Consider the following 19723-nt stretch of genomic DNA (forward strand, 5'->3'; position numbering starts at 1 on the left):
TTGGACAGAAGCCGTGTGGGCTGAGCTTGGGTTGGGTTTTGCCACTTGTTCTGTTTCTATTCTTCTTTCTCTCCCCTTGGCCAGCCCTGGGTGCCCCAGCAGGGAAAATAAGTCAGAGGTTTCATCCATGCACAGGGCTGAGAGAGAGGACAGAGGCGGAGAAATGTAAGGAATTCTCTCAGGAAGCAAAAGCCTTGTCTGGTTTTGGGGCCGCCCACTCGTCTGCCTCAGCAAAAGGGCCAGACCCTGGGGACTAGGGGCATGAGCGAGTAGGGAACTGGAGGTACATGAGAGTAACCAAGAGAAGCCTCCCGGACTTGGGGGCTGGAGAGCCATCGTGGTCATTCCATGGACAGTGGCCTCTGAGGCTGGGCTCATTCTTTCGTAATTAATTATGTTCAAATTCATTTGTCTGACAAACATGAATAAGTGCTTGGTAAGCGTCTATGGCAAGACACCTCTGTGCATATGTGTAAAGAGAGAGGGAGGGACAGAGACACACAGGACTAGACCTACCCCGTGCCTGGATGTGTGGACACAGTTGTCCCCTCTGCTGTATTTGTCTGTTGGGCATCTAAGGACGGAGTGAGGCTGGAGTGCAGGAGTGGACCACCCACGGGATCCCTATAATAACACCCTATTCCCGTGGACCTATGAACACACCTGCATGTGCACGAATAAGTTATATACATTACTTGCATTGAGAGATAGTGTTTTTCGTCCATTTCCTCTAGGTCTCACTGCCTGTTGGAAAAGGGAGGCAGGGCCAGGGAGGGTCTGGAACTGCTGTGCAGGTCCTGGACAGCTGAGGGCCACAGCTCGTCTGCTGAGGCTGTTGGTGTGGTGCAGGCAGCCTCGGACTGCGATGGGTCTGCATGTCCTCAGGGCCTGTGGCCTCTGCAGGCTTCAGATGGCTGTGATAGGAGAAACAGAGCTCATTTCTTTACTTTCCCTCAGAGGTGTGTTAGGAGACGTGGCAGCCGCCAGTGAGACGTCTCGTGACTGGGCAAAACAACCCCTCTGCAGATCAGCTCAGAGTCCAGCCTTGTCCTTGGCCGGTGGGACAAAGCCTGACAGCCCTTTCTGACCTTGTGTGTTATGTGACACTTCTAACCCAGACGCTGGCTTGGGAGGGAGCTGGGATTTGCACAGGGAGTTGGTGCTCTAGGCTGAGGATTGTGGAGATCGGGCTTCTCCCTTTTCTAGAACACTGAGGTTTAGGGGGCACAGAGCCCCACACTGAGAAATTCTGTCTTTCTGGGGTTTGCAAGGGACACACTTTGCTGGGGGTCAAAGATCTTTGGCTACAGGCTGGCCTGGGGTCTCAGGGTTGGCATGGTTCTGCTGGTGATTCTTTCTCCTCCATCTCCCCTTTACAGGATGGTACTGTCTGGGTGCTTCATTTTCTTCGGTTCTCTAAGTCCATCTAAGTGCCTGGTTTCAAAAGACTATATGTGTGTGGCAGAGAGTGAGAAGAGGAAGGAAGAAAAAATAACATAAAGTCAGAGCTAGCCAAAGAAACTTGCGTGTATGTTGCAAACCATGGCACGTAAGGGGACCTTAGCAAAGAAACTAAGGGCCTAGGGGAGGGAAGGATTTATCACGGTCGAGGGGAAGGGCCAGGACAAGGGCACCACATCCTGTCTCCCTTTACCCTTCAAACTAATGTGGAGAAACACGGAGAAAAGAAAATGCAGTGGAGCCACAGCAGCACCCCCAGGGCTGGGGCTCCCTCTCCTGCGCCCACCCCTCCCTAATATGCCCTCACTTTTGGGGGCCCTCCATCCTGCCTCTCCTCATCACCCCACATCTCCCCACCCCGACGCTCACTCCCTGTGTCTCCCCTCTTCTTTCTGGCACAGTGCGCTCCCCTCCAGGTCTGGCCAAGACACCCCTGTCTGCTCTGGGCCTGAAACCCCACAACCCAGCGGACATCCTGTTGCACCCGACCGGTGGTGAGTGACGCTGGCTGGGCGGGAGGTGGTAGAGGAGGCCAGAGGGAGGTGTGGGGCAGAACCTCAGGACCGAATCAGAAAACCAGAGGTGGCAAGTTCTCTGGACCCTCCTGGAAACAAGGTGGCAGCCTGGGTTTGTGCCCATGCTGAGGTTGGGGGTGGGGGGGAGGTCCCTTTGCAGCTTTTCTGCCCATTGATGTGTGGGGTCAGCGCTGTCACCGTGTGCTCTGACGTGGAGCGTTGGGGCCCTGGCCTCAGTGTCCCTGGAGTTGGTCTGCTCTCTGCCAGAAGCCTGGCTCCTCCATGCCTGTGTTCAGACACTTCCGTACACACACAGGTGCACACACGTGCACACACACCCACACACACGCACACATGCCCACACACGCTCATACCCCAAGTTTACATCTCCTATGTCCTCGTCACATTTCCCAGCTCCTCTCCTTCCTGTGAGGGAAGGGGAAAGTGGGGGCCCTGGGCCCTGAGTGGCCATTTTAAGCAGGCTGAGTCCAAAAACTTACTCCCTAGACTCTGGTTTTAGGGCTGGGCTGGGGCTCTGGTGGCCAACTCGGCTTCTTTTCCTTAGTCACCAGAAGGCTGATCCTGCCAGGTAGGAGTGTAATGGCATGCACGTGTGACCCACGGGGACACATGACTGGGCACAGCCTCCCACTCAGGAGGTGTCTGCATGACCGGGGACACTGACTCACCAGGGAGAAGGGGGTGGAGGCTGCCTCTCACCTCACCAGGTGAACACACTCTTGCTTGAGGCACAGCCCACAAAAGTGCTGGGTCAGGGGCTGTGACCGGGACACTAGGAACTGTGGGGGCCAGAGCCTGCTGCTCCTCACAGTGAGGCCCCCAAACTGTGTCCTGAGTGGCGCCTCGTCCTGCAGCCTGAGGTCTTGTCAGGGTGGACCTTACCCCTCACCCTGGGGTGCTTTGTGGAGAGTCACCTCTGCCCGATCCTCACCCCAGCTTTCTCACCTCCCTTTTCTCAGCACATTTTCTCTCTCAAGAAATAATCTCTGTTAATTGATCTCTCTCTCTCTCCTTTTTGCTCTTGCTCTCCTCTTTATCACCTGCCTCTCTTGCCTTCCTCCCCACCTCTCTTTTCATCTTCCCTCAGAGGAGGATGAGGGGAAGGAGGTGACAGAGCTCTCGGAAGGTAAGTGCAGGTTTGCTGTGTGTTGCTTCCCGCTGTCCGGCTCTGGGAATGGCTTTTCACACAGAGCTTGATGTGGCTGGCTGGGGGACAGGTCTCAAGTGACCAGGCACGTAGCCGCCTGCTCCCCACCCCCGGGTGAGAGCTGTCACCCCAAAGGCTGCCCGAGTCCTGACGGAGGAGCTCACAGCGTGGGTTCAGGCACAGCTAGTGTGGAGGCACTAGGGGTGCCACCTTGCTGACAAAATGCCCCTCTTGCCGCTGCCACCCTGGTGGCATTTCCACCAGCCTGCCTGGGGCGCAGCAAGCCCCTTCAGAGGGTGAGGGCACTCATTATTCCTTTTCCTGGATGTACACCGCAGGCAGAGCTCAGAGCTCAGACCTCCATACAACTGGCATTTAGGGCAAGACAGTGCTTAGCTGTGGGGGCTGCCTGTGCATGGTAGGATATTTGGAAGCATCCCTGGCCTCTGACTGCTACATGCCAGTAGCACCCCCCAGTCATGACAATGCAAGTGTCTCCAACGTTGCAAATTTCCCCTGGGGGACAGTCACCCCCATTTTAGAGCCACTATCTTAAAGCCATGAATTGCCCTCTTGAAGCCCTTGCCTGGTTTCTTATAAACTCAGGTGTTAGGAAGTCTGTCTTTCTGGGATCTCAGATGCCTTCGGGGATTTCAGAAAAGCTATGGACCTACCCCTATGCATCTGGACACCATGCAAATAATTTTGACAGTTTGAAGGAGGACAGTTTGAGCAGGTCTGTGTCTCAGCTTATGATCTCCACATTGTACACCATGAAACAGAGGGGCTATGTCATCTGGTTGAAAGCCTTTAACTTATTAGGAACAGAATTCAAATGATGACTCAGCATTAGGTGAAAAGAAGGGGGTGCTGGCATGTGTGGCTTGTGTGTGGTTTGGTGGCATCTGGGTAAAGTTCAAGCCATGTCCACCAGAAGGGTTTGGATGAGATGAGTGCCGAAGCACCTTCTCTCTCTGACATGTTAGATGTTCTGACTTGTCACCTGGGCCCTAATTCCATGTTGCCTGGTTTCTTTAAAGACTCCATCCATCTGATTTTCTTAAGTCCACCACTTCCCACTTTTCTTTACACTTACCACCTTGATTTTCTAACCCCAGGGCGGGCATAGGCTCTGCCCTCTGAATCTGCCATCCTCCAGGTAAGATGGCTAGAACTTCCATAAAGCTTTGCCCACTTCTAGCCCGAGTTCGGGCAACCACATAATGCTGCCTGGGAGTTGCAAACAAGGTGCCCCCAGCAACCGATTCCAGCACAGGGTGAGCTGCTGTGTGCTCCTGGCTGCTGGTTTCCAACAGGGACAGGAGTCTAGGATAAGCTGGGGCTGGAGCCAGCATTTGTGTGTTTCCGACGCCCACCCACACTCCTCGTGGTTGCTGACGTCAACAGACTGGTGGGACCTCAAACCCTTTCCACTAGGAAGGTCTGAGATAGATTATCCCACAGGCTGGCAGGCTCTGGCTGTTATGTTTCCCACTGTGGGGTGACACTTCGGAGGAGGGAGTATCTGTAGAACTGAGCTGAGACCTGCCCATTGCACTCATGAGTGAGAGCCTGCAAGGCCCCGAGGCCCTCGACTTGCCTCCATCTGCCCTGGAGACCCAGAGTTAGGAGGGGAAAGTCCTTAGGGATCAGCTCTGCCACACCCATCCTTTTCACAGCTTTGGAGCTGGGGTTGTGTTGTGGGGTAAGGGTGGGGACATCTGCCCAAGGTCACAGTTAGGAGACAGTGGGGCCAAAACTGGACTTACTGGTCTCCTGTCTCTTAGTCACGTGGCCGTTTCAAAGCCCTCCTCCTGTGTCCGGGCACTGTGCCCTGGGATTCTAGCGTGGGGGTTAGGAATTGCTGTCCTGGCCTGGGGAGTGCGGCCGGTGAGGCGAAGGCAGTGGGGCTGTGGGCAGCCAGCTCTCGTTTTTCCTGACTCATGCACCACCTCCCCAGACAGACTAAAGCACGCATTCTTTGCTGACCGTCTGAAGCTCTGCGTGCCTGCCCTGCTAACGCTTTGATGGGAAATTCAGAAAACGATGTCTGTGAGGAGAAAGGGTCAGAGGCAGAACTACTCAGTGAGGGGGAAAAAGACCTTAAGGGAGTCTGCTCTGCTCAAGGCTCCGTGCTAAGTACTTTCCATTCATTCTGTCATTTATTGATTCATGTATTCAATAAATATTTTGTGTGCCTACTGTGTGCCAGGCACTGTGCCAGGCCCTGGGGATATAATGAGATGCAGTACCGTGGTTCCTAATCTCGTGGGGCATGTGCGTGAACAGGAGCCAGAATTCAATGGTCGTTCAGAAGTACATAACTATTGAGCTAAGTGTTCTGAAGGGAAAGGATGCAGTTTCGTGAGACCTGATGGCTGAAGCAGTGAGCGGTGAGGGTGAGTGACATTAACGTGGTGAAACTGGGATGAGAGGAGAGGCTTCCGTGTCGAGGACAAGGGCCTGCGCAAAGGTCCTGGGATGGGAGCCAACAGCATGTTTTTTTCTAGGAACTGCAAAGTCGGTGAGGCTGAGAACAAAGGGGAGCTGGAGGCTGGACCAAGGGAGCTCAAGCGGGCGTGTGGTACAGAGTGCGGTTCCGCAGGCAGGGGTGGGACCCTGTGGGGGTCACCGGCGCATTGTCTTGCTTAACAATCACAGAAGCACTGAGAGGAAGATGGTAGGAGCCCCATGGCAACGATGAGGACGTTTAGGGAGGTTAAACGACGTGTCAGGGGCACGGCTGAGAGCTGGCGCTGGGTCAGCATGTGCAGGCCGCCCCTCTGCAATGACTGCACTGGTTATGGGGACTGGGACCCTTCTTCGTGAAGGAGCGGAAGAAAGCCTGCGTCCGTGCATAGGGGGGTCAACATACGAATATCTTCCTAGTGGTGACACAGGGAAAGAAATGACTGAAACTTCTTGCCCAGAGGAACACTTACAGGAGACATTCAGGTTAGGTTCTGTTTGTCCGACGATTAGATGGGACTGATTTGGCATAAAGGAAGATATGGGAGTAGAAATGCCACTCCCCGGAGATTCTTCCTGCTCTGAGATCCTTGGTGATGGGTGTGTTATGGCACCTGTGTTAGGGCAGTGCTGTGTGGTGCAGATTCATTGAGCACCCACTATGGGCCCTGTCCCGTGCTAGGCACTGAGGGTATAATGACGCATGAGACAGTCTGGTGAGGACAGAGACGCCAACAGACGTTTCAGCATAAGGTAGAGAGAGTGTTGAGTGGGTTAGGAACAGGGTGCAATGGGGGCTCAGAGGAGAGGGGCATGTGGCTTGGTCTACAAGGTCTGAAATTCTTAACTTTTGAGTTCCTGGTCTGGGGGGTCTCTTTACTTCCTACCTCTCCCCCCGCCCACATGTTTTCATTTACTTGGAGTGGGCGGCCCCTTCTCTCCAGGCAAAGCCTCTTCTGGGAGGCAGAAAATGCACTTCAGGGTGTGGATGAAAAGCTGACAGTGCCCTGGTGGGGCCAGCTCACTTTTGGGCCTCCAGCTGCTCTCATCCACCAACAGCCACTTGGAATGGGTTTCGGCTCCTGGAATGTTCTACATGAAGTACCCTCCCCGGCCCCACCTCTCCTGCCCTTCCCAACCTCATGGCCTCTGGGTGCAGCTGCTCCAGGATTGGAGGACAGGAGGAAAACAGCAGGAGACAGGGGTGGAGGGAGGCAGGAGCAGGCTCGGCTGGGGCATAGGCCGGCAACAGTGGGGCTGCTTATAAATAACTAGTTGGAATGAGCAAGAAAGAATAAAAGGAACTTTCCCATGCCTATCACTTGATCCTGTCTGGGCAGGTGGATATTCTTATTCCCATTTTATAGATGAGGAAACTGAGTCTCAGAAATAGTCAGCAGCCTATATCCCTGTTACTCTTCCAGTAAATGAAAGAAGGGGAGCCCACGAGACGTATGTTGTACTGAAGTGGTGAGGAGAGGAAAGAGGAAAGGAATAGACAGGAAAAGGAGTCATTTTCAATATGGAAATCTGAATCTGAAAACTTGGGAAAACTGATTTTTTTGGCCCGCAAGGTTGGTTTTGAACACATCTGGAGATGGACTCAGAAAATCAAGTAATTTGCCAAAGGGCCCTCCTGCTCTGGGTTTGTGAGGAGCGGAGATTGAGTGGAAGGGCTTCACTTACTTCTGCCTGGATCAGGAGGGGAGGGTGGCTGGGGGAAGAGCTCACACTTCAGGGGTCATCCGTGTAGATTTTAGCTTGAACTTTTGGGGTCAACAGGTACTCCAGGGAATGAGTAAAAATGAGTGCGTGTCTCTTAGGTCTTAGTTAATGATACACCTCTGTCTGGGTGGGCTGGAGAGTAAACGTCATGTATCTGCTAGTTTGTGGGACAGACGCATATCGAGGGCCTACTAAGTGCCAGGCACTGCGCTAGATGCCTAAATCCAGATCAATACGGAGCTGAGGTGCCCAGTGGGTGGAGGGATCCCACTGCCATCTCTGGGTGGGAGAGGGGGTGCCAAGAGGAGTTTTCAGAGAGAGTGACCCTGGGTGCTGAGGGGTAGATGGGGAGGGTGGGCTCTGGCCTTGGGTCTCCATTACCATTTCTGTGGGTGTGAGGCCCTGATGGTCCCTTCTGCTAAACTGGGTTACCTCAGGGCATGAAGCCAACCTCCCAAGGCTAAAGACACACTGAAACTATTAGTACCCTGATTTTCAGCTGGCCATATATGCAGTGGGCCAGAGAGCAGGCTCTGGGCCACACCACCTGGGTTCCAGGACCGACTCCACCACTTGCTACTGTGTGACTGAGGCAAGAGACTTACATTCTCCAATGTAATGTAGTCCTCCTGTCCTCATATAATTATTTACTATTTCTGTCATTAATAGCCCTGTGGAGCTGGCTCTTCTCTGGCTTCTGGCCTGGGGTTCCTGGTAGCAGTCAGCTCTGGGTGCCCCTGTGAGGCCACTCAGAGTCAGCACTGAGAATCAGGAGACTAGTCTCTATCACCGCTGATGGGCTGTGTGTTCTGGGGCAAATCACTCCACTTCTCTGGGCTGAGGAGATGGGTTAGCTCAGGGCTCAGCAAACTTGGTCAAATCTGGCCCACCACCTATTTGTTTCAAAGAGTTTTATTGCAACACAGACATGCTCATTGGTTTACATGCTGTTGTCTATGGTTACTTTCACACTACAACCGCAGAGTTGAGTAGTTGTGGCAGAGGCTGTGTGGCCCACCAAGCCTAATATATTTTCTATCAGCTCCTTTACAAGAAAGCGTGCCTGTCCCAGGTCAGAGGATGTCCATAGCGTCTCCTGGCTCCAACAGGCCCTCAGGCACACACGGGCAGTCTGTGCCTTTGGAATGGAAGTGGCCTGGGGCTTCTGGGAGGTGGCTGGGAGGCCTGGGCTGGTTGAGGGAGCTTTTGAGGAGGCCTTGTTGGCCTCTGCCTGTGTGGGCTCCAGCTTTGGCTGCTGAGGTCGCTGGTGCTACATCACCCTGTACCCCATACCTGGAATATATTACCCTGAGCTATCCCTTTGCAGACACTTTGCCCCACCCCCATGCATTGTCCCCGCTGTTGGTTGGAGAGAACTCTGTGTGGAAACTAAAACACAGACTGGCAGACTCTGGCTGGAATTGTACACAGACCTCTCTCTCCCTAGCCCCGCGCGCCCCAGACCTCTCTAAAGGGCCCTATTCTGAAGGACCATCCTCTCCCTGTGTCCATAGTTCGCTGGGCCTGGGTACAGGACGTCAGGTTGTGAGGCCACTTCAGAAACTACGCCCGAGAGAAGCTGTGCCCCATGACACCCTGCTGATTAGGACCCTTCCGAAGGAAGGAAGGTTTTCTTTGAGCTGAGGGGAGGGGGCCCAGCACAGTCCTGGCCAACAAAGGCTCTGCACTGACTCTTCAGCTCTTCAGTTTCTCAGGCTTGTTTCAGCAGATGCCCTAATTACAGGCAGAGTGTGGGTCTGTACTCAGTTATGTCCCTCCCGAGGGAGATAGGACCAGTGCCAGGTCTGGAGGTGGCAGGAACGTCATCCATCTCTCATCGCGTCCCTGGAGAAGCCCAGGGCGCCCTGCTGCCTCTCCCTGTTCAATATCGAGTTAGTGTTTTGGGCTCGCCTCACAGCGGGGGTTGGACAAGCACTGGCCGGGAGTCAGGAGGTCTGGCCACTGGCCGGGCCGCCTGTCATTTCAGTCTCTGGGCCTCAGTGTCCTCATCTGTAAGATGTCCTTTCTGGTACCTGTCCCCCACCCCCGTCCTCTTAGGATATTCTGAACATGAAGTGGGTTAATGGCGTCAGTCTCGGGAGGAATGCTAAGTGTGTCAGGCAAGGGGGGTGGGTGTGTCTTGGCATGAAGGGGCTGGGCGGGACTCACCAGCACAGGGCTGCTTCTGGATCCTGGGTGTGCGGGAGAGCCTATGTGAACCCAGGCACTGTCTTGAGAAAGGCGCAGGCCGGCTGGGTTCCTATACAGCCCAGAATCCAGTGGTGCCTGGGACACCTAGAAGGGCTTGAGGGGCTGGGTGGCAAAGTCTTCAAAGAAACAAAGCAGGTAAAGGGGATGCCAGCTGTGGTTAGGCATCCTAGCTCTGGGGGGGAAGATTCTGTGATGTCCATGTTCACAGGCAGAGCTGGGGTTCATTTCTGGGAAGCTTCTCTGAGTTAGGCCATGGGTAAAGGTTCTGTGGGGGCTCCCACAGCTTCTCCAAGATGCTGGGAAGAGGGGTGGGCGTGGGCGAGCAGGCGCCCAGGAAAAGTGTGCTTTGTGTGCTTGGCTGGCCTTTTGGGGCTACCCCCTCAGGCTGGACTCTGGAGAGGTGGGTTCCCTGGGAGGTTGGATGAAGTCCAAACTGTACCCCATCAATCTGTGCTCAGTCGCTGTCTCCTTGCCCCTTCCAGAGCCCCGGAGCTATGTCGAGTCGGTGGTGCGGACAGCAGTGGCTGGGCCCCGTGCTCAGGACCCTGAGCCCAAGAACTTTAGCACCCCAGCTGCCCAGGCCTACGGCCCTGAGATACCCCTGAGGAATGGGACCCTGGGGGGCTCCTTTGTCTCCCCCAGCCCCCTCTCTACCAGCAGCCCCATCCTCAGTGCTGACAGGTAAGTGGGGAGGAGCAGCAGAGGGGCAGGGCGTGAGAATCCAGGCCTGGGTCAGTGAGGCCTCTTGGATCTGCCCAGGGTGTGGATGGACAGAAATAACATCCAGATCGCTGTCCCTGGAAAACTAGCTCACCAGGGCACCTGGAGAGAGTACCCCTGAGTGCCAAATCCCATGGGGAGCACGAGACTGCATGAGCTATCATTCCCAGGCCCAATTCAATTCCAACGTCCAGAACTGTGCTGGAAGGAGTTGGGGGTACGAAGGTGAATCAGGTGTAGTGCCTCCCACCAAGTTTAAAATCTAATGGCAATAATCGCTACGTAGTGAGTGCTTTTTATGCATCAGGCACTTTGCTAAAGGCTTCATATGGTTATTTTATTTAATCCTTGCAGCAATTCTCTGAGGTAAGTACTATTATTATTCCCACTTTTCAGAAGAGAAAACTGAGGCACAGAGAGGCAAAGTAGCTTGCTAACGGTCCTGCAACTAAACAGTAGCAGAAATAGGATTCACACGGAAGGCGTCTGGTTCAGATCCCACGTCTCTGTCCTCTCCCCCAGATCTGGATTAAGGTGCCCATCACAGGATGAGTCAGATGTGCCCAAAGCAGATGCATAAGGAAAGTGCTCAGGCCTCAGAGCAAGGGGTCGTGATTTCTGCCTGGGGGTACTGGGAAGATTGTTGGGTGCTGCAGGTCTTTGTGGTGAGGCCAGAAGGATGAGCAGGGTGTTGAAAGGTGAGGCAGGAGGGAAAGGGCATTCTTGAAGGACAGCACCGCCGGGACAGAGGGCTGGGGGTGTGGATGTGTTTGGGGGTGTGATGCTGAGGGCTCCCCGCAGCAGGTGAGGAGTATCGCTGAGGGCTGGGAGGCAGGATGTCTTGATGGATGTGTGGCGGGCATTCTGAGTGGGTCAGACAGAGAGGAAAGCCCAGAATTGGGCAGGGAAGGGCTCTAAAGAGGGAGGTCTTCATGTTTGGGGTGCATTGAGAAGCTCTTTGGCTAGAGGGTGGGCTTAATGACCGTAAGAGGGGACGAGGACATAGGAGAGGGAGGTTGAGATCAGCTCAGGCAGGGCATAGGGTGCCAGGCGTGGGAAGAAGACTGGGCTAGCCTGCCCCAGCCGGAACTCGGCCCTAGGAGGAGAGACTCTGTTGCTGACCACCCCCTCCCATGTCCACTCCCTCTCTAGCCTGGGACCCTAGGGGTCTGGAAACACCCCAGCCACCTCTTCGTGTTTGCGTAGGCCCAGGGTGGGCTGGGTTTGCTGTGTGCCCCACACTGGCCCTCCTCCCAGGTCAGGGCGGTGGCTGGATGAGCACAGGCAGTTATTGTCCGGATTCTAAGAATTCTGAAACCTCAAGCCGAGCATGCGCCCCCAGGGCACCTTGCCGCCTCCCCAGCCTCCTGACGGGTGGACGGCTCCGTTTCTCAGGAGATCTGCCTCTGGGAAGAGGCTACAATCTTCTTCTAAAGGAAGGGGAACCTCCTTCACCAACCCAGCCTCCGTTGCTGCTGCTCAGGGATCCCTGACATTAGGAACTTTCCACTGTTTCTCACTCACATGCTTCCTGCTGTAGTGTTGGCTCTTTTTAGGACTCAGGAAGCTAGCATTTCTCCTCTGGGATTAATCTTCCAGAAGTCCATTTCAGCGTCCCCCACCCACCCTGCCCCGCTCAGCCTGACACGTCCTCCCATTCCTCAGAGACCAGGTTATTCTTACCAGGAAGTGGCTGTTCTGCTCTGGCCCCTTCTGGGATGTGAGGTAGACTTTGTCCTGACCTGGCCCCTGACTTCTCCCTGTCCGTGGCTCTTGCCTACCACTCCCCACCCCCCACCCCCGCCCACTTCACATTATCCAACCCAGCCCACCACGGGGCTGGCCAGCCTTGAGATTCCTTCCAATCTCCAGCTCCAGGCTTTGGCCCATCGTCCTATGTGAGGACCCCCCCCCCTCCGCCACCCAGTGGCTCCTGGTGCAGAGCCTGCCACCTCCCTGCAGCTGCTGCTTATGTGAGGTCTCTGCCAGTCGTTGTCTCTCCTACCATATCATCGAGGGATAGAAGTTTGTCTGGAAAGAATCAAGAGAGTCATCTAACTCAGCCCCCTCATTTTTTCACATGGGAAAACTTGAACAGCAGAATCCAGGTTTGCCAACTCACAGGGCGTGGTTTCGTACTTCCCTATGGACTTATACTTCAGAGGAGAACCTTTGATTGTGGCTATTCCCCCAGGTATAGTCCCCTCTGAACTGAATTTTATCAGTCTTAGATTGGGAAGAGACCTCTGAGTTCATCTAATCTAACCTCCCAGTGGATATTCCCTCCACAACATTCAGGTCGCGAGGTTAGTTAGCCCCTGTTTAAATGCTCCTGGTGATGGGAGTCTCATTACTGTGCAAAGCAGCTTGCTCCATTAGTGGCCAGATCCAATGGCTGGAAAGTATACCTTATACTGAGCTGAAGTCTCCTTCCATGAGACTTACTTTTCTTTGCTTTTTGGAGCTACCCAGGAATGAAAGCTCAATTCTGACACTCTCAACATTTAAAGATAATGATGGCACATCTGGGGAAACTGAGTCAGGGTGGGAACAGGATCCAGGTGGTTTGATCTCTCTCCAGTGTTCAGTTTCTGTGATACTGGAGGTGACAAGAGGACAGCCACCTTCAGTTTCGATAGAAGAGAGCTCCTTGCTCTGACTTGTGGTTCAGGAGCCAGCCTAGTGCAGTAGGGCTTTGGAATCAGACACAGCTGGGTTGAAACCCTGGTCTTTTATGAGCTGTGTGGTCCTGAGATTATTGCTTAACCTCTCTGAGCCTCGTTTCCTTTTCTGATGATTCCACAGGGTGATGTGAAAACCCTGGCGTTCCTGTGCGTGTGAATGGAGCTCTTACTGTCATTATTAGTGGTGGGAGGGAGGTCTGAGTGCTCACCGGAAGCCTGTCCTTCATTAAATGCCATTTGCTGACATCTCAATCTGCCCTTTCTTTCTCTAGCACTTCAATGGGGAGTTTCCCATCAGGAGAGAGCAGTGACCAGGGCCCCCGGACACCCACCCAGCCTTTGCTAGATTCTGGCTTCCGCTCTGGCAGTCTGGGCCAGCCCAGCCCTTCGGCTCAGAGAAGCTACCAGAGTTCTCCTCTCCCGACCGTGGGCAGCAGCTACAGCAGCCCTGACTACTCGCTTCAGCAGTTCAGCTCCCCCGAAAGCCAGGCCCGGTCTCAGTTCCCTGTGGCCGGTGTCCACATGGTACCAGGGAGCCCTCAGGCACGCCACAGGACAGTGGGCACCAACACTCCCCCGAGTCCTGGCTTTGGTGGTCGAGCTGTCAACCCCGGCATGGCTGCCCCTGGCAGCCCCAGTTTGAGCCACCGCCAAGCGATGGGCCCACCAGGAACTGGTTTGCATGGTAACGCGGTCTCCAGCCCCCAGAGCAGTGCAGCGACCACTCCGGGAAGCCCCAACCTGGGCCGACACCCTGGGGCTCACCAGCCCTCAGGCCTCCATACCAGTGTGGCCACCACTCCAGGAAGCCCCAGCCGGGGCCAGCACCCTGGGGCCCACCAGGCCTCAGGTCTCCATGGCAATGTAGTCACCACTCCAGGGAGCCCTAGCCTGGGCCGGCACCCTGGAGCCCCACAGGGCAACTTGGCCTCCAGTCTCCATGGCAACACAATAGCCAGCCCTGGAAGCCCCAGCCTGGGCCGTCACTTGGGAGGGTCTGGATCTGTGGTTCCTGGCAGCCCCAGCTTGGACCGGCATGTGGCCTATGGCGGCTACTCCACCCCCGAGGACCGGAGACCCACGCTGTCCCGGCAGAGCAGTGCCTCCGGCTACCAGGCTCCCTCCACGCCCTCCTTCCCTGTGTCCCCTGCCTACTACCCCGGCCTGAGCAGCCCCACCACCTCTCCTTCGCCGGATTCAGCAGCCTTCCGGCAAGGGAGCCCAACGCCGGCCTTGCCGGAGAAACGGAGGATGTCCATGGGAGACCGAGCAGGCAGCCTCCCCAACTACGCCACGGTCAACGGGAAGGTGTCCTCCTCGCCTGTCGCCAGTGGCATGTCCAGTCCCAGTGGGGGCAGCACCGTGTCCTTCTCTCACACTCTGCCCGACTTCTCGAAGTACTCCATGCCAGGTGGGCTCTCCTTCCACCTCTGTGTCCCCTCCTGACAGATTACATCCGCCCGTTAGGCCGTCTGGCCCACTCTCATCCTCTGGCCGATCACCGTGGGCCTCAGTTGCCTTATCTGTATAATGGGAGTTGGAAGCATCCTGCAGTAAATGTGCTACGGTTGTGGTGGCTCTGGGGGCAGCAATGAGCATGTGAATGCTGCTCACAGCGGCTGTTGCTGCTGAAAATAATCCCAATAGCATCCCTGTTACGATGATCATCACCTTCATAGCCACGGCACGTGTGGAGCACAGGCTGTGCGCCAGGCTCTGGGATAAAGACTATGTCATTCCTCCCAGCCGCGCCCTCTGTAACTGAGGCTTGCTAGGGCTCAGTCATTTGTCTAGGTTCATAAATGGCAGAGCCAGGCTGCCAGTCCAGGCCATACTACCCAAAACTATCGCTCTTAAAGCCTTGTTGGAGTTTTGTCATGTTGCCTATCTTGAGGGTTGCGGTGCTTTAGCATAACCTCAACACTATGCTTTCCAAACCTGGACCTCGATATCTCTGGCCAGTCCTTTTGTTCCCACCTTTTGATCCCCATGTGCACACCTCACTAATAATCGATCTGGCGGCCTGGGGACAAGGCCACGGGTTGGGCATTTCCCTGGAGTCTAGTTTCTACCGACCTCGCTTCGTTTGAAGCCCGTGCAGGTTGCACCCTGAATTCTTCACTCATCACCAGAACTGGGCCTCTTTGCTTCCACTTAGAGGGCTCATTATCCAAACACAAAGGTCCAGGCCTCCGCCGATCTGCAGCTTCTCAGCTGACCTGGAGCCTGCCTGTGTGCAGAGAGGCCTCTGGGTCCCGAGGCATTCGAAGAAGACTGAGAATGTTTCAGGCAGCCTGGGTTGGGCCCCAGCTGCCCAGATTCTCAGTGTGTCACTCCCAGGTCCTGTCCTGAGCCTGCCAAGCCAGGACACCTACAGCAACCTTGCATGCCCTTGCTCCCTGCTGCCCACCAGAGACATCTGGTTCCCAGCCTCTTTCCTTGGAGGATGCAAAACTTCTAGTAGTTGGGACATTTCCTGTTTCCCACCATCTCCCCCGCTTAAAATAGCCATTGGAATCAACACAGGAAGGCACATGGGGCTGCAGCCGCCTCTGACAGCTCATTAGACAGGCCCAGCACCAGCGGGGGCCTGGGGCTTCAGAGCAGAAAGAGGCAGCTTGCAACAGTCGCACAGCCCAGCTGCCTAGTCCAGTGGCCCTCCTCGGCATACAGCTGCCAGGAAAGGGAGCGGACCGACCCCCTCACTGTCCTCCAGGGACACATCCCAGGAGCCTAGCAGAGTTTAAGTGACAAGTTGAAATTGACTAAGCGCTGGGCATACAACCCAAGCCCTGTCTGGTCTGTGCTCTGCGCTTTCCAGCGTCGCTAGCTCAGGCTCCCTCTGCTCCTGCCTCTCTCTCAAGAAAAGTGAGGAAACGTGTGGAATTGGAATTTTCCTTTCATCCTTTTCGCCCGTCCCCCATTTTGTTTTATTTCTTGCCAAAAGATAAAGGAAGAGGTTGGAGAGCGAGGGCCATGCGTCCTAAAACCTAGCCAGGTAGACATGGTGGTGTTGGCACCGAACTGGCTCCTGCATCTTCTTACCTGGGAAGGTCTTACAACAGCCTTTCTACTACCATCTGTGTGACTTGTGCGGGTCACTCCACTTCTCTGAACCTCCCTTTCCTCGTTTGTAAAGTGAAACGGTTGGGCTAGGTGCTCTCAGAGCTCCTTCTAAGTACCTAATGTCCTATGAAGCCATGTCTGGTCTGCAAAGGGCCTGGGGTGGGGGCTCATCTTCCAGAAAGTGGGGTGTGTGACACACAGTAGACGGCTTCTAGATTCTAGGCCAACCTTTCCCCTGTTTGTCCCAGGGCAAGATGATTCTTTTTTTTTTACCCTAGATGATGCAGAACACGAGCTTTCCACATGGGGAGTGGGGAGAGGATCGGGGGGAAGTGGATGGAAATGCATCTTTCTGCCCTGGTTCTCAAGGTTGTGGTGATAAAGTTGGGAAATTGAGTCTGTGGAGAAAGGGTCTAGAGGTGGGGTGTCCTAGCCTGTGGGGGAGAAGGTGCAAGACGGGTTTAGTCTGAATCTTCTAGAGAAAGGGGGAGATGGGATGGGCAGGGCTTTCATGGCCTTGGTGAGAATGCCGCACCAGGCTCTTCAACAGGAGAGCAGCTCCGTGACCCACGATGGTTGGCAGGAGACAAGGGAAGGATGAGAAAGCGGCCCAAGGTCCCTGTTAGCAATACTCTGATAATGTGTGAGGAGGCTAACTCTATGTTAGTTTCCTAGGACAGCATAATGAAGTACCACAAACTTGGTGGCTTAAGACAATAGAACTTATTCTCTCACAGTAGTGGAAGCCAGAAGTCTAAAATCAAGGTGTTGGCAGCATTGGCTCCTCCGGGAGACTTGGAGGGAGAATCTATTCCAGGCCTTTCTCCTAGCTTCTCGTGGTTTCTGGAAATCCTTGGTGTCCCTTGGCTTGGAGACACATCTCTCCGGTCTCTGCCTCCATGTTCACATGGCTCTCTCCTCTTGTGTCTCTATGTCTCTGTTTCTCCTTTTATAAGGACACCAGTCATGTTGGATTGGGGCCCACTCTAATCCAGCATGACCTCATCTTACCTTGATTACATCTGCAAAGACCCTACTTCCAAATAAGGTCACAATCACAGGTAACGGGGTAGGACTCCAGCATATCTTTTGGGGGGGACACGATTCAACCCATAACACTTTCTTTTTTTTTCTCCTTCTCCTTTAGACAACAGCCCTGAGACCCGGGCTAAAGTAAAATTTGTCCAGGATACTTCCAAGTATTGGTACAAGCCTGAGATCTCCAGAGAGCAGGGTGAGTGCTGGGGGACACTGGGGTTCATCTGAGGTCACAACTGGCTGCTGCCCACTGGGTCTGTCCTGGGCAAGGAGCTTAAACAGACTCCTTCCTCTTTGTAGTAGTAGGTGGTGGTCAAAGACGGGGCTGGGACCAAGGTCAGACAGGAAGAACAAGCCCTGTGGTGAAGTGTGGGGAGCAGAAGCGGTGGTTGTAGACGCTTCTTTGACGGATCCTTAAAAGGAGCAAAGTCTTTGTTTTCTGGGCAAAGTAAAAGCCCACGCAACATAATAAGAAACCTTAGCTTTCTATCTGCATGATGTGGGAGATTTTTGCACGTTTAACAGAAAAAACAGTTGGGGTTATGGGGATAAAGATGAGGGCTGCCTCAGGTCCCCAAGGAAAGTCTGTGTGGAGGTAGGACGGGGCATGGGTGACTGTGACCCACGGTTAAATCCAGGCTGCTTTTATGCAGCAATGGCAGAGTCGAGGGGTTGCAATAGAGACTACCTGGCTTGTAAAGCCGGAAATATTTACACCTGGCCATTTATAGAAAACCTTTGCCAACTCTCGTATAGGAGGACCCTTTGGAGTTTTTGAATTTTAAGTTTCAAAGGTTTCCTCTCATCCAGTGAGGTTTGAGAAGCCTTAAGTAAAGACTAAAGTAAAGACAGAGCCGTCAGTTTCTTATTTCCTCTCCTCCCAATTCAGCCATCGCGCTCTTGAAGGACCAGGAGCCAGGGGCCTTCATCATCCGTGACAGTCACTCCTTCCGAGGAGCCTACGGGCTGGCCATGAAGGTGTCTTCTCCACCTCCAACCATCATGCAGCAGAATAAAAAAGGTGACACTGTCTGCTCGGTGATCTGTGCGGTCCCTGAAAACCCTGAGGTTCTGGAAGGACCGGGGGACTAGGCAGGTCTCTAATTCTCATGGGAGCTGGTCCCTGCTAAATTAGACACTTCAGAGCCAGGCTTCAGCTTGGTGATGGTTGGGGTCAGAGAATAAGGACGCCAGGTTGTTGGGACTCTGTGATTGTTTCCTTGAGGGGTGGGAACGGAGTGGTGGTCTCTCCATTCCAGGGTTCTGGCCATATTATCTCTACGACCCTTTCTCTCATTATCTCCCACTCCCGCTCACTGGCCAAGTTACAAAGCGGTGTTGGGAAGCAGTGGGAGGACGCCATGAAAAGTGACCAATCCTCATTTCTTTCTCTTCATCCCAGGGGACATGACCCATGAGCTGGTGAGACATTTCCTGATAGAGACCGGCCCCAGAGGAGTCAAGCTCAAGGGCTGCCCCAATGAACCAAACTTTGGTGAGTTCTCCCTCCTCCTCTGTCTGTACAGGCTGCCTGTGCTGTCTCAGGCCTGTCCCCGGTTTCCTTGCCACAGGTTCTGCCAGTCCCCCTGGTCATAGATGCAACAGGAAAAATGAACAGGGACTTCCCTTCCTCTGTGCCGTGGCTCCTTCACTCTGCCGAATTCCTTTTTATAGTTGTCCTACCCCACTGAGACTTGTTATAATTTGAACAACTATAACAATAGTCGCCTTTATTGACCACTTATTATGTGAGGGTCACTGTCTAGTTCCTTTATATCACTTCTGCTCCCATGACAGTCCTGCACGGTAGGTCCCATCGTCCCATTTTACACACGAGGAACCTGAGGTTTGCAGGAGAGTTAGACGAGCCCAAGCTAACAAGCGACCAAGCTGGGATTTGATTCCCTGATTCTTTGAGTCTTCTGCTGCACCGTCCTGAGAGGGGCCCTGGCAGCAGGAGGGACTTAAGGGAGATGCTGGGAGTAACTTTTTATACAGTAAAGTTGTTAGGGAACCTTATGACTCCTAGAAGGAGTGGATTTTCAGCTTTGTTGGTGGGATGAGGGTGAGTAATAAAGAAGCTGAAGATTGTGGCGAGCGGTGTGGGGGTGGGCGGGCTTCCTGGGCGCCCTTGGTCTGCTGCCTCTGACGTGCTCTCTCCCTCCCTGCAGGGTCTCTGTCTGCCCTGGTCTACCAGCACTCCATCACGCCATTGGCTCTGCCCTGTAAGCTGGTCATTCCAAACCGAGGTAGGAACCTGACACCCCTTGCTCTCCAAGCGCACCCTTGAGCTGGCCTCCTACATGTCTCAGCCCTGCCAGCCGCTCCGGAGCATTGGCCAGGGTTGGAGGACACGGGTTATTTTGCCAATCTGGGGAAACTCAAAACGACTCCCCCCCCCTTTTTCTTCTATTAAAAAAAGAAGGAAAAGTTTATTAAAAGCTTAACTCCGGGAACGTACATAATCGACTTGCCAGATTGTTCTGGGAAATTCTCTGGAGGCTTAAAGACATTCAGACTGAATCCTCAGAATAAGCCTCGTCTTGGAAGAGGTGCTGGACGTTGGAGACTGTCTTGGGGAGGACCAGTGTCTGGATGGGACAGGCATCCGTGGGCAGGGCCGAGGGGAGGAGGAGAGGAAGGCAGATTTAGGTCATGGGGGGGGG

The 19723-nt window shown here is 54.2% G+C and overlaps 1 protein-coding gene across 1 annotated transcript in view; it reads left to right on the plus strand.

The window, feature by feature from the left end:
* Nucleotides 1–19723, plus strand: part of TNS1 (tensin 1) — a 224381-nt gene that overhangs the window by 193796 nt on the left and 10862 nt on the right. Inside the window, exons 22-30 of the mRNA XM_033111937.1 lie at nucleotides 1863–1955; nucleotides 2542–2565; nucleotides 3085–3123; nucleotides 10032–10230; nucleotides 13226–14364; nucleotides 17167–17253; nucleotides 17947–18078; nucleotides 18460–18552; nucleotides 19229–19306. Of these exons, the coding sequence (XP_032967828.1) occupies nucleotides 1863–1955; nucleotides 2542–2565; nucleotides 3085–3123; nucleotides 10032–10230; nucleotides 13226–14364; nucleotides 17167–17253; nucleotides 17947–18078; nucleotides 18460–18552; nucleotides 19229–19306 (1884 nt within the window). The remainder of the gene's footprint in view (nucleotides 1–1862; nucleotides 1956–2541; nucleotides 2566–3084; nucleotides 3124–10031; nucleotides 10231–13225; nucleotides 14365–17166; nucleotides 17254–17946; nucleotides 18079–18459; nucleotides 18553–19228; nucleotides 19307–19723) is intronic.

Source organism: Rhinolophus ferrumequinum, chromosome 8 (genome assembly GCF_004115265.2).
Source record: "Rhinolophus ferrumequinum isolate MPI-CBG mRhiFer1 chromosome 8, mRhiFer1_v1.p, whole genome shotgun sequence".
Classification (NCBI taxonomy): Eukaryota; Metazoa; Chordata; class Mammalia; order Chiroptera; family Rhinolophidae; genus Rhinolophus; species Rhinolophus ferrumequinum.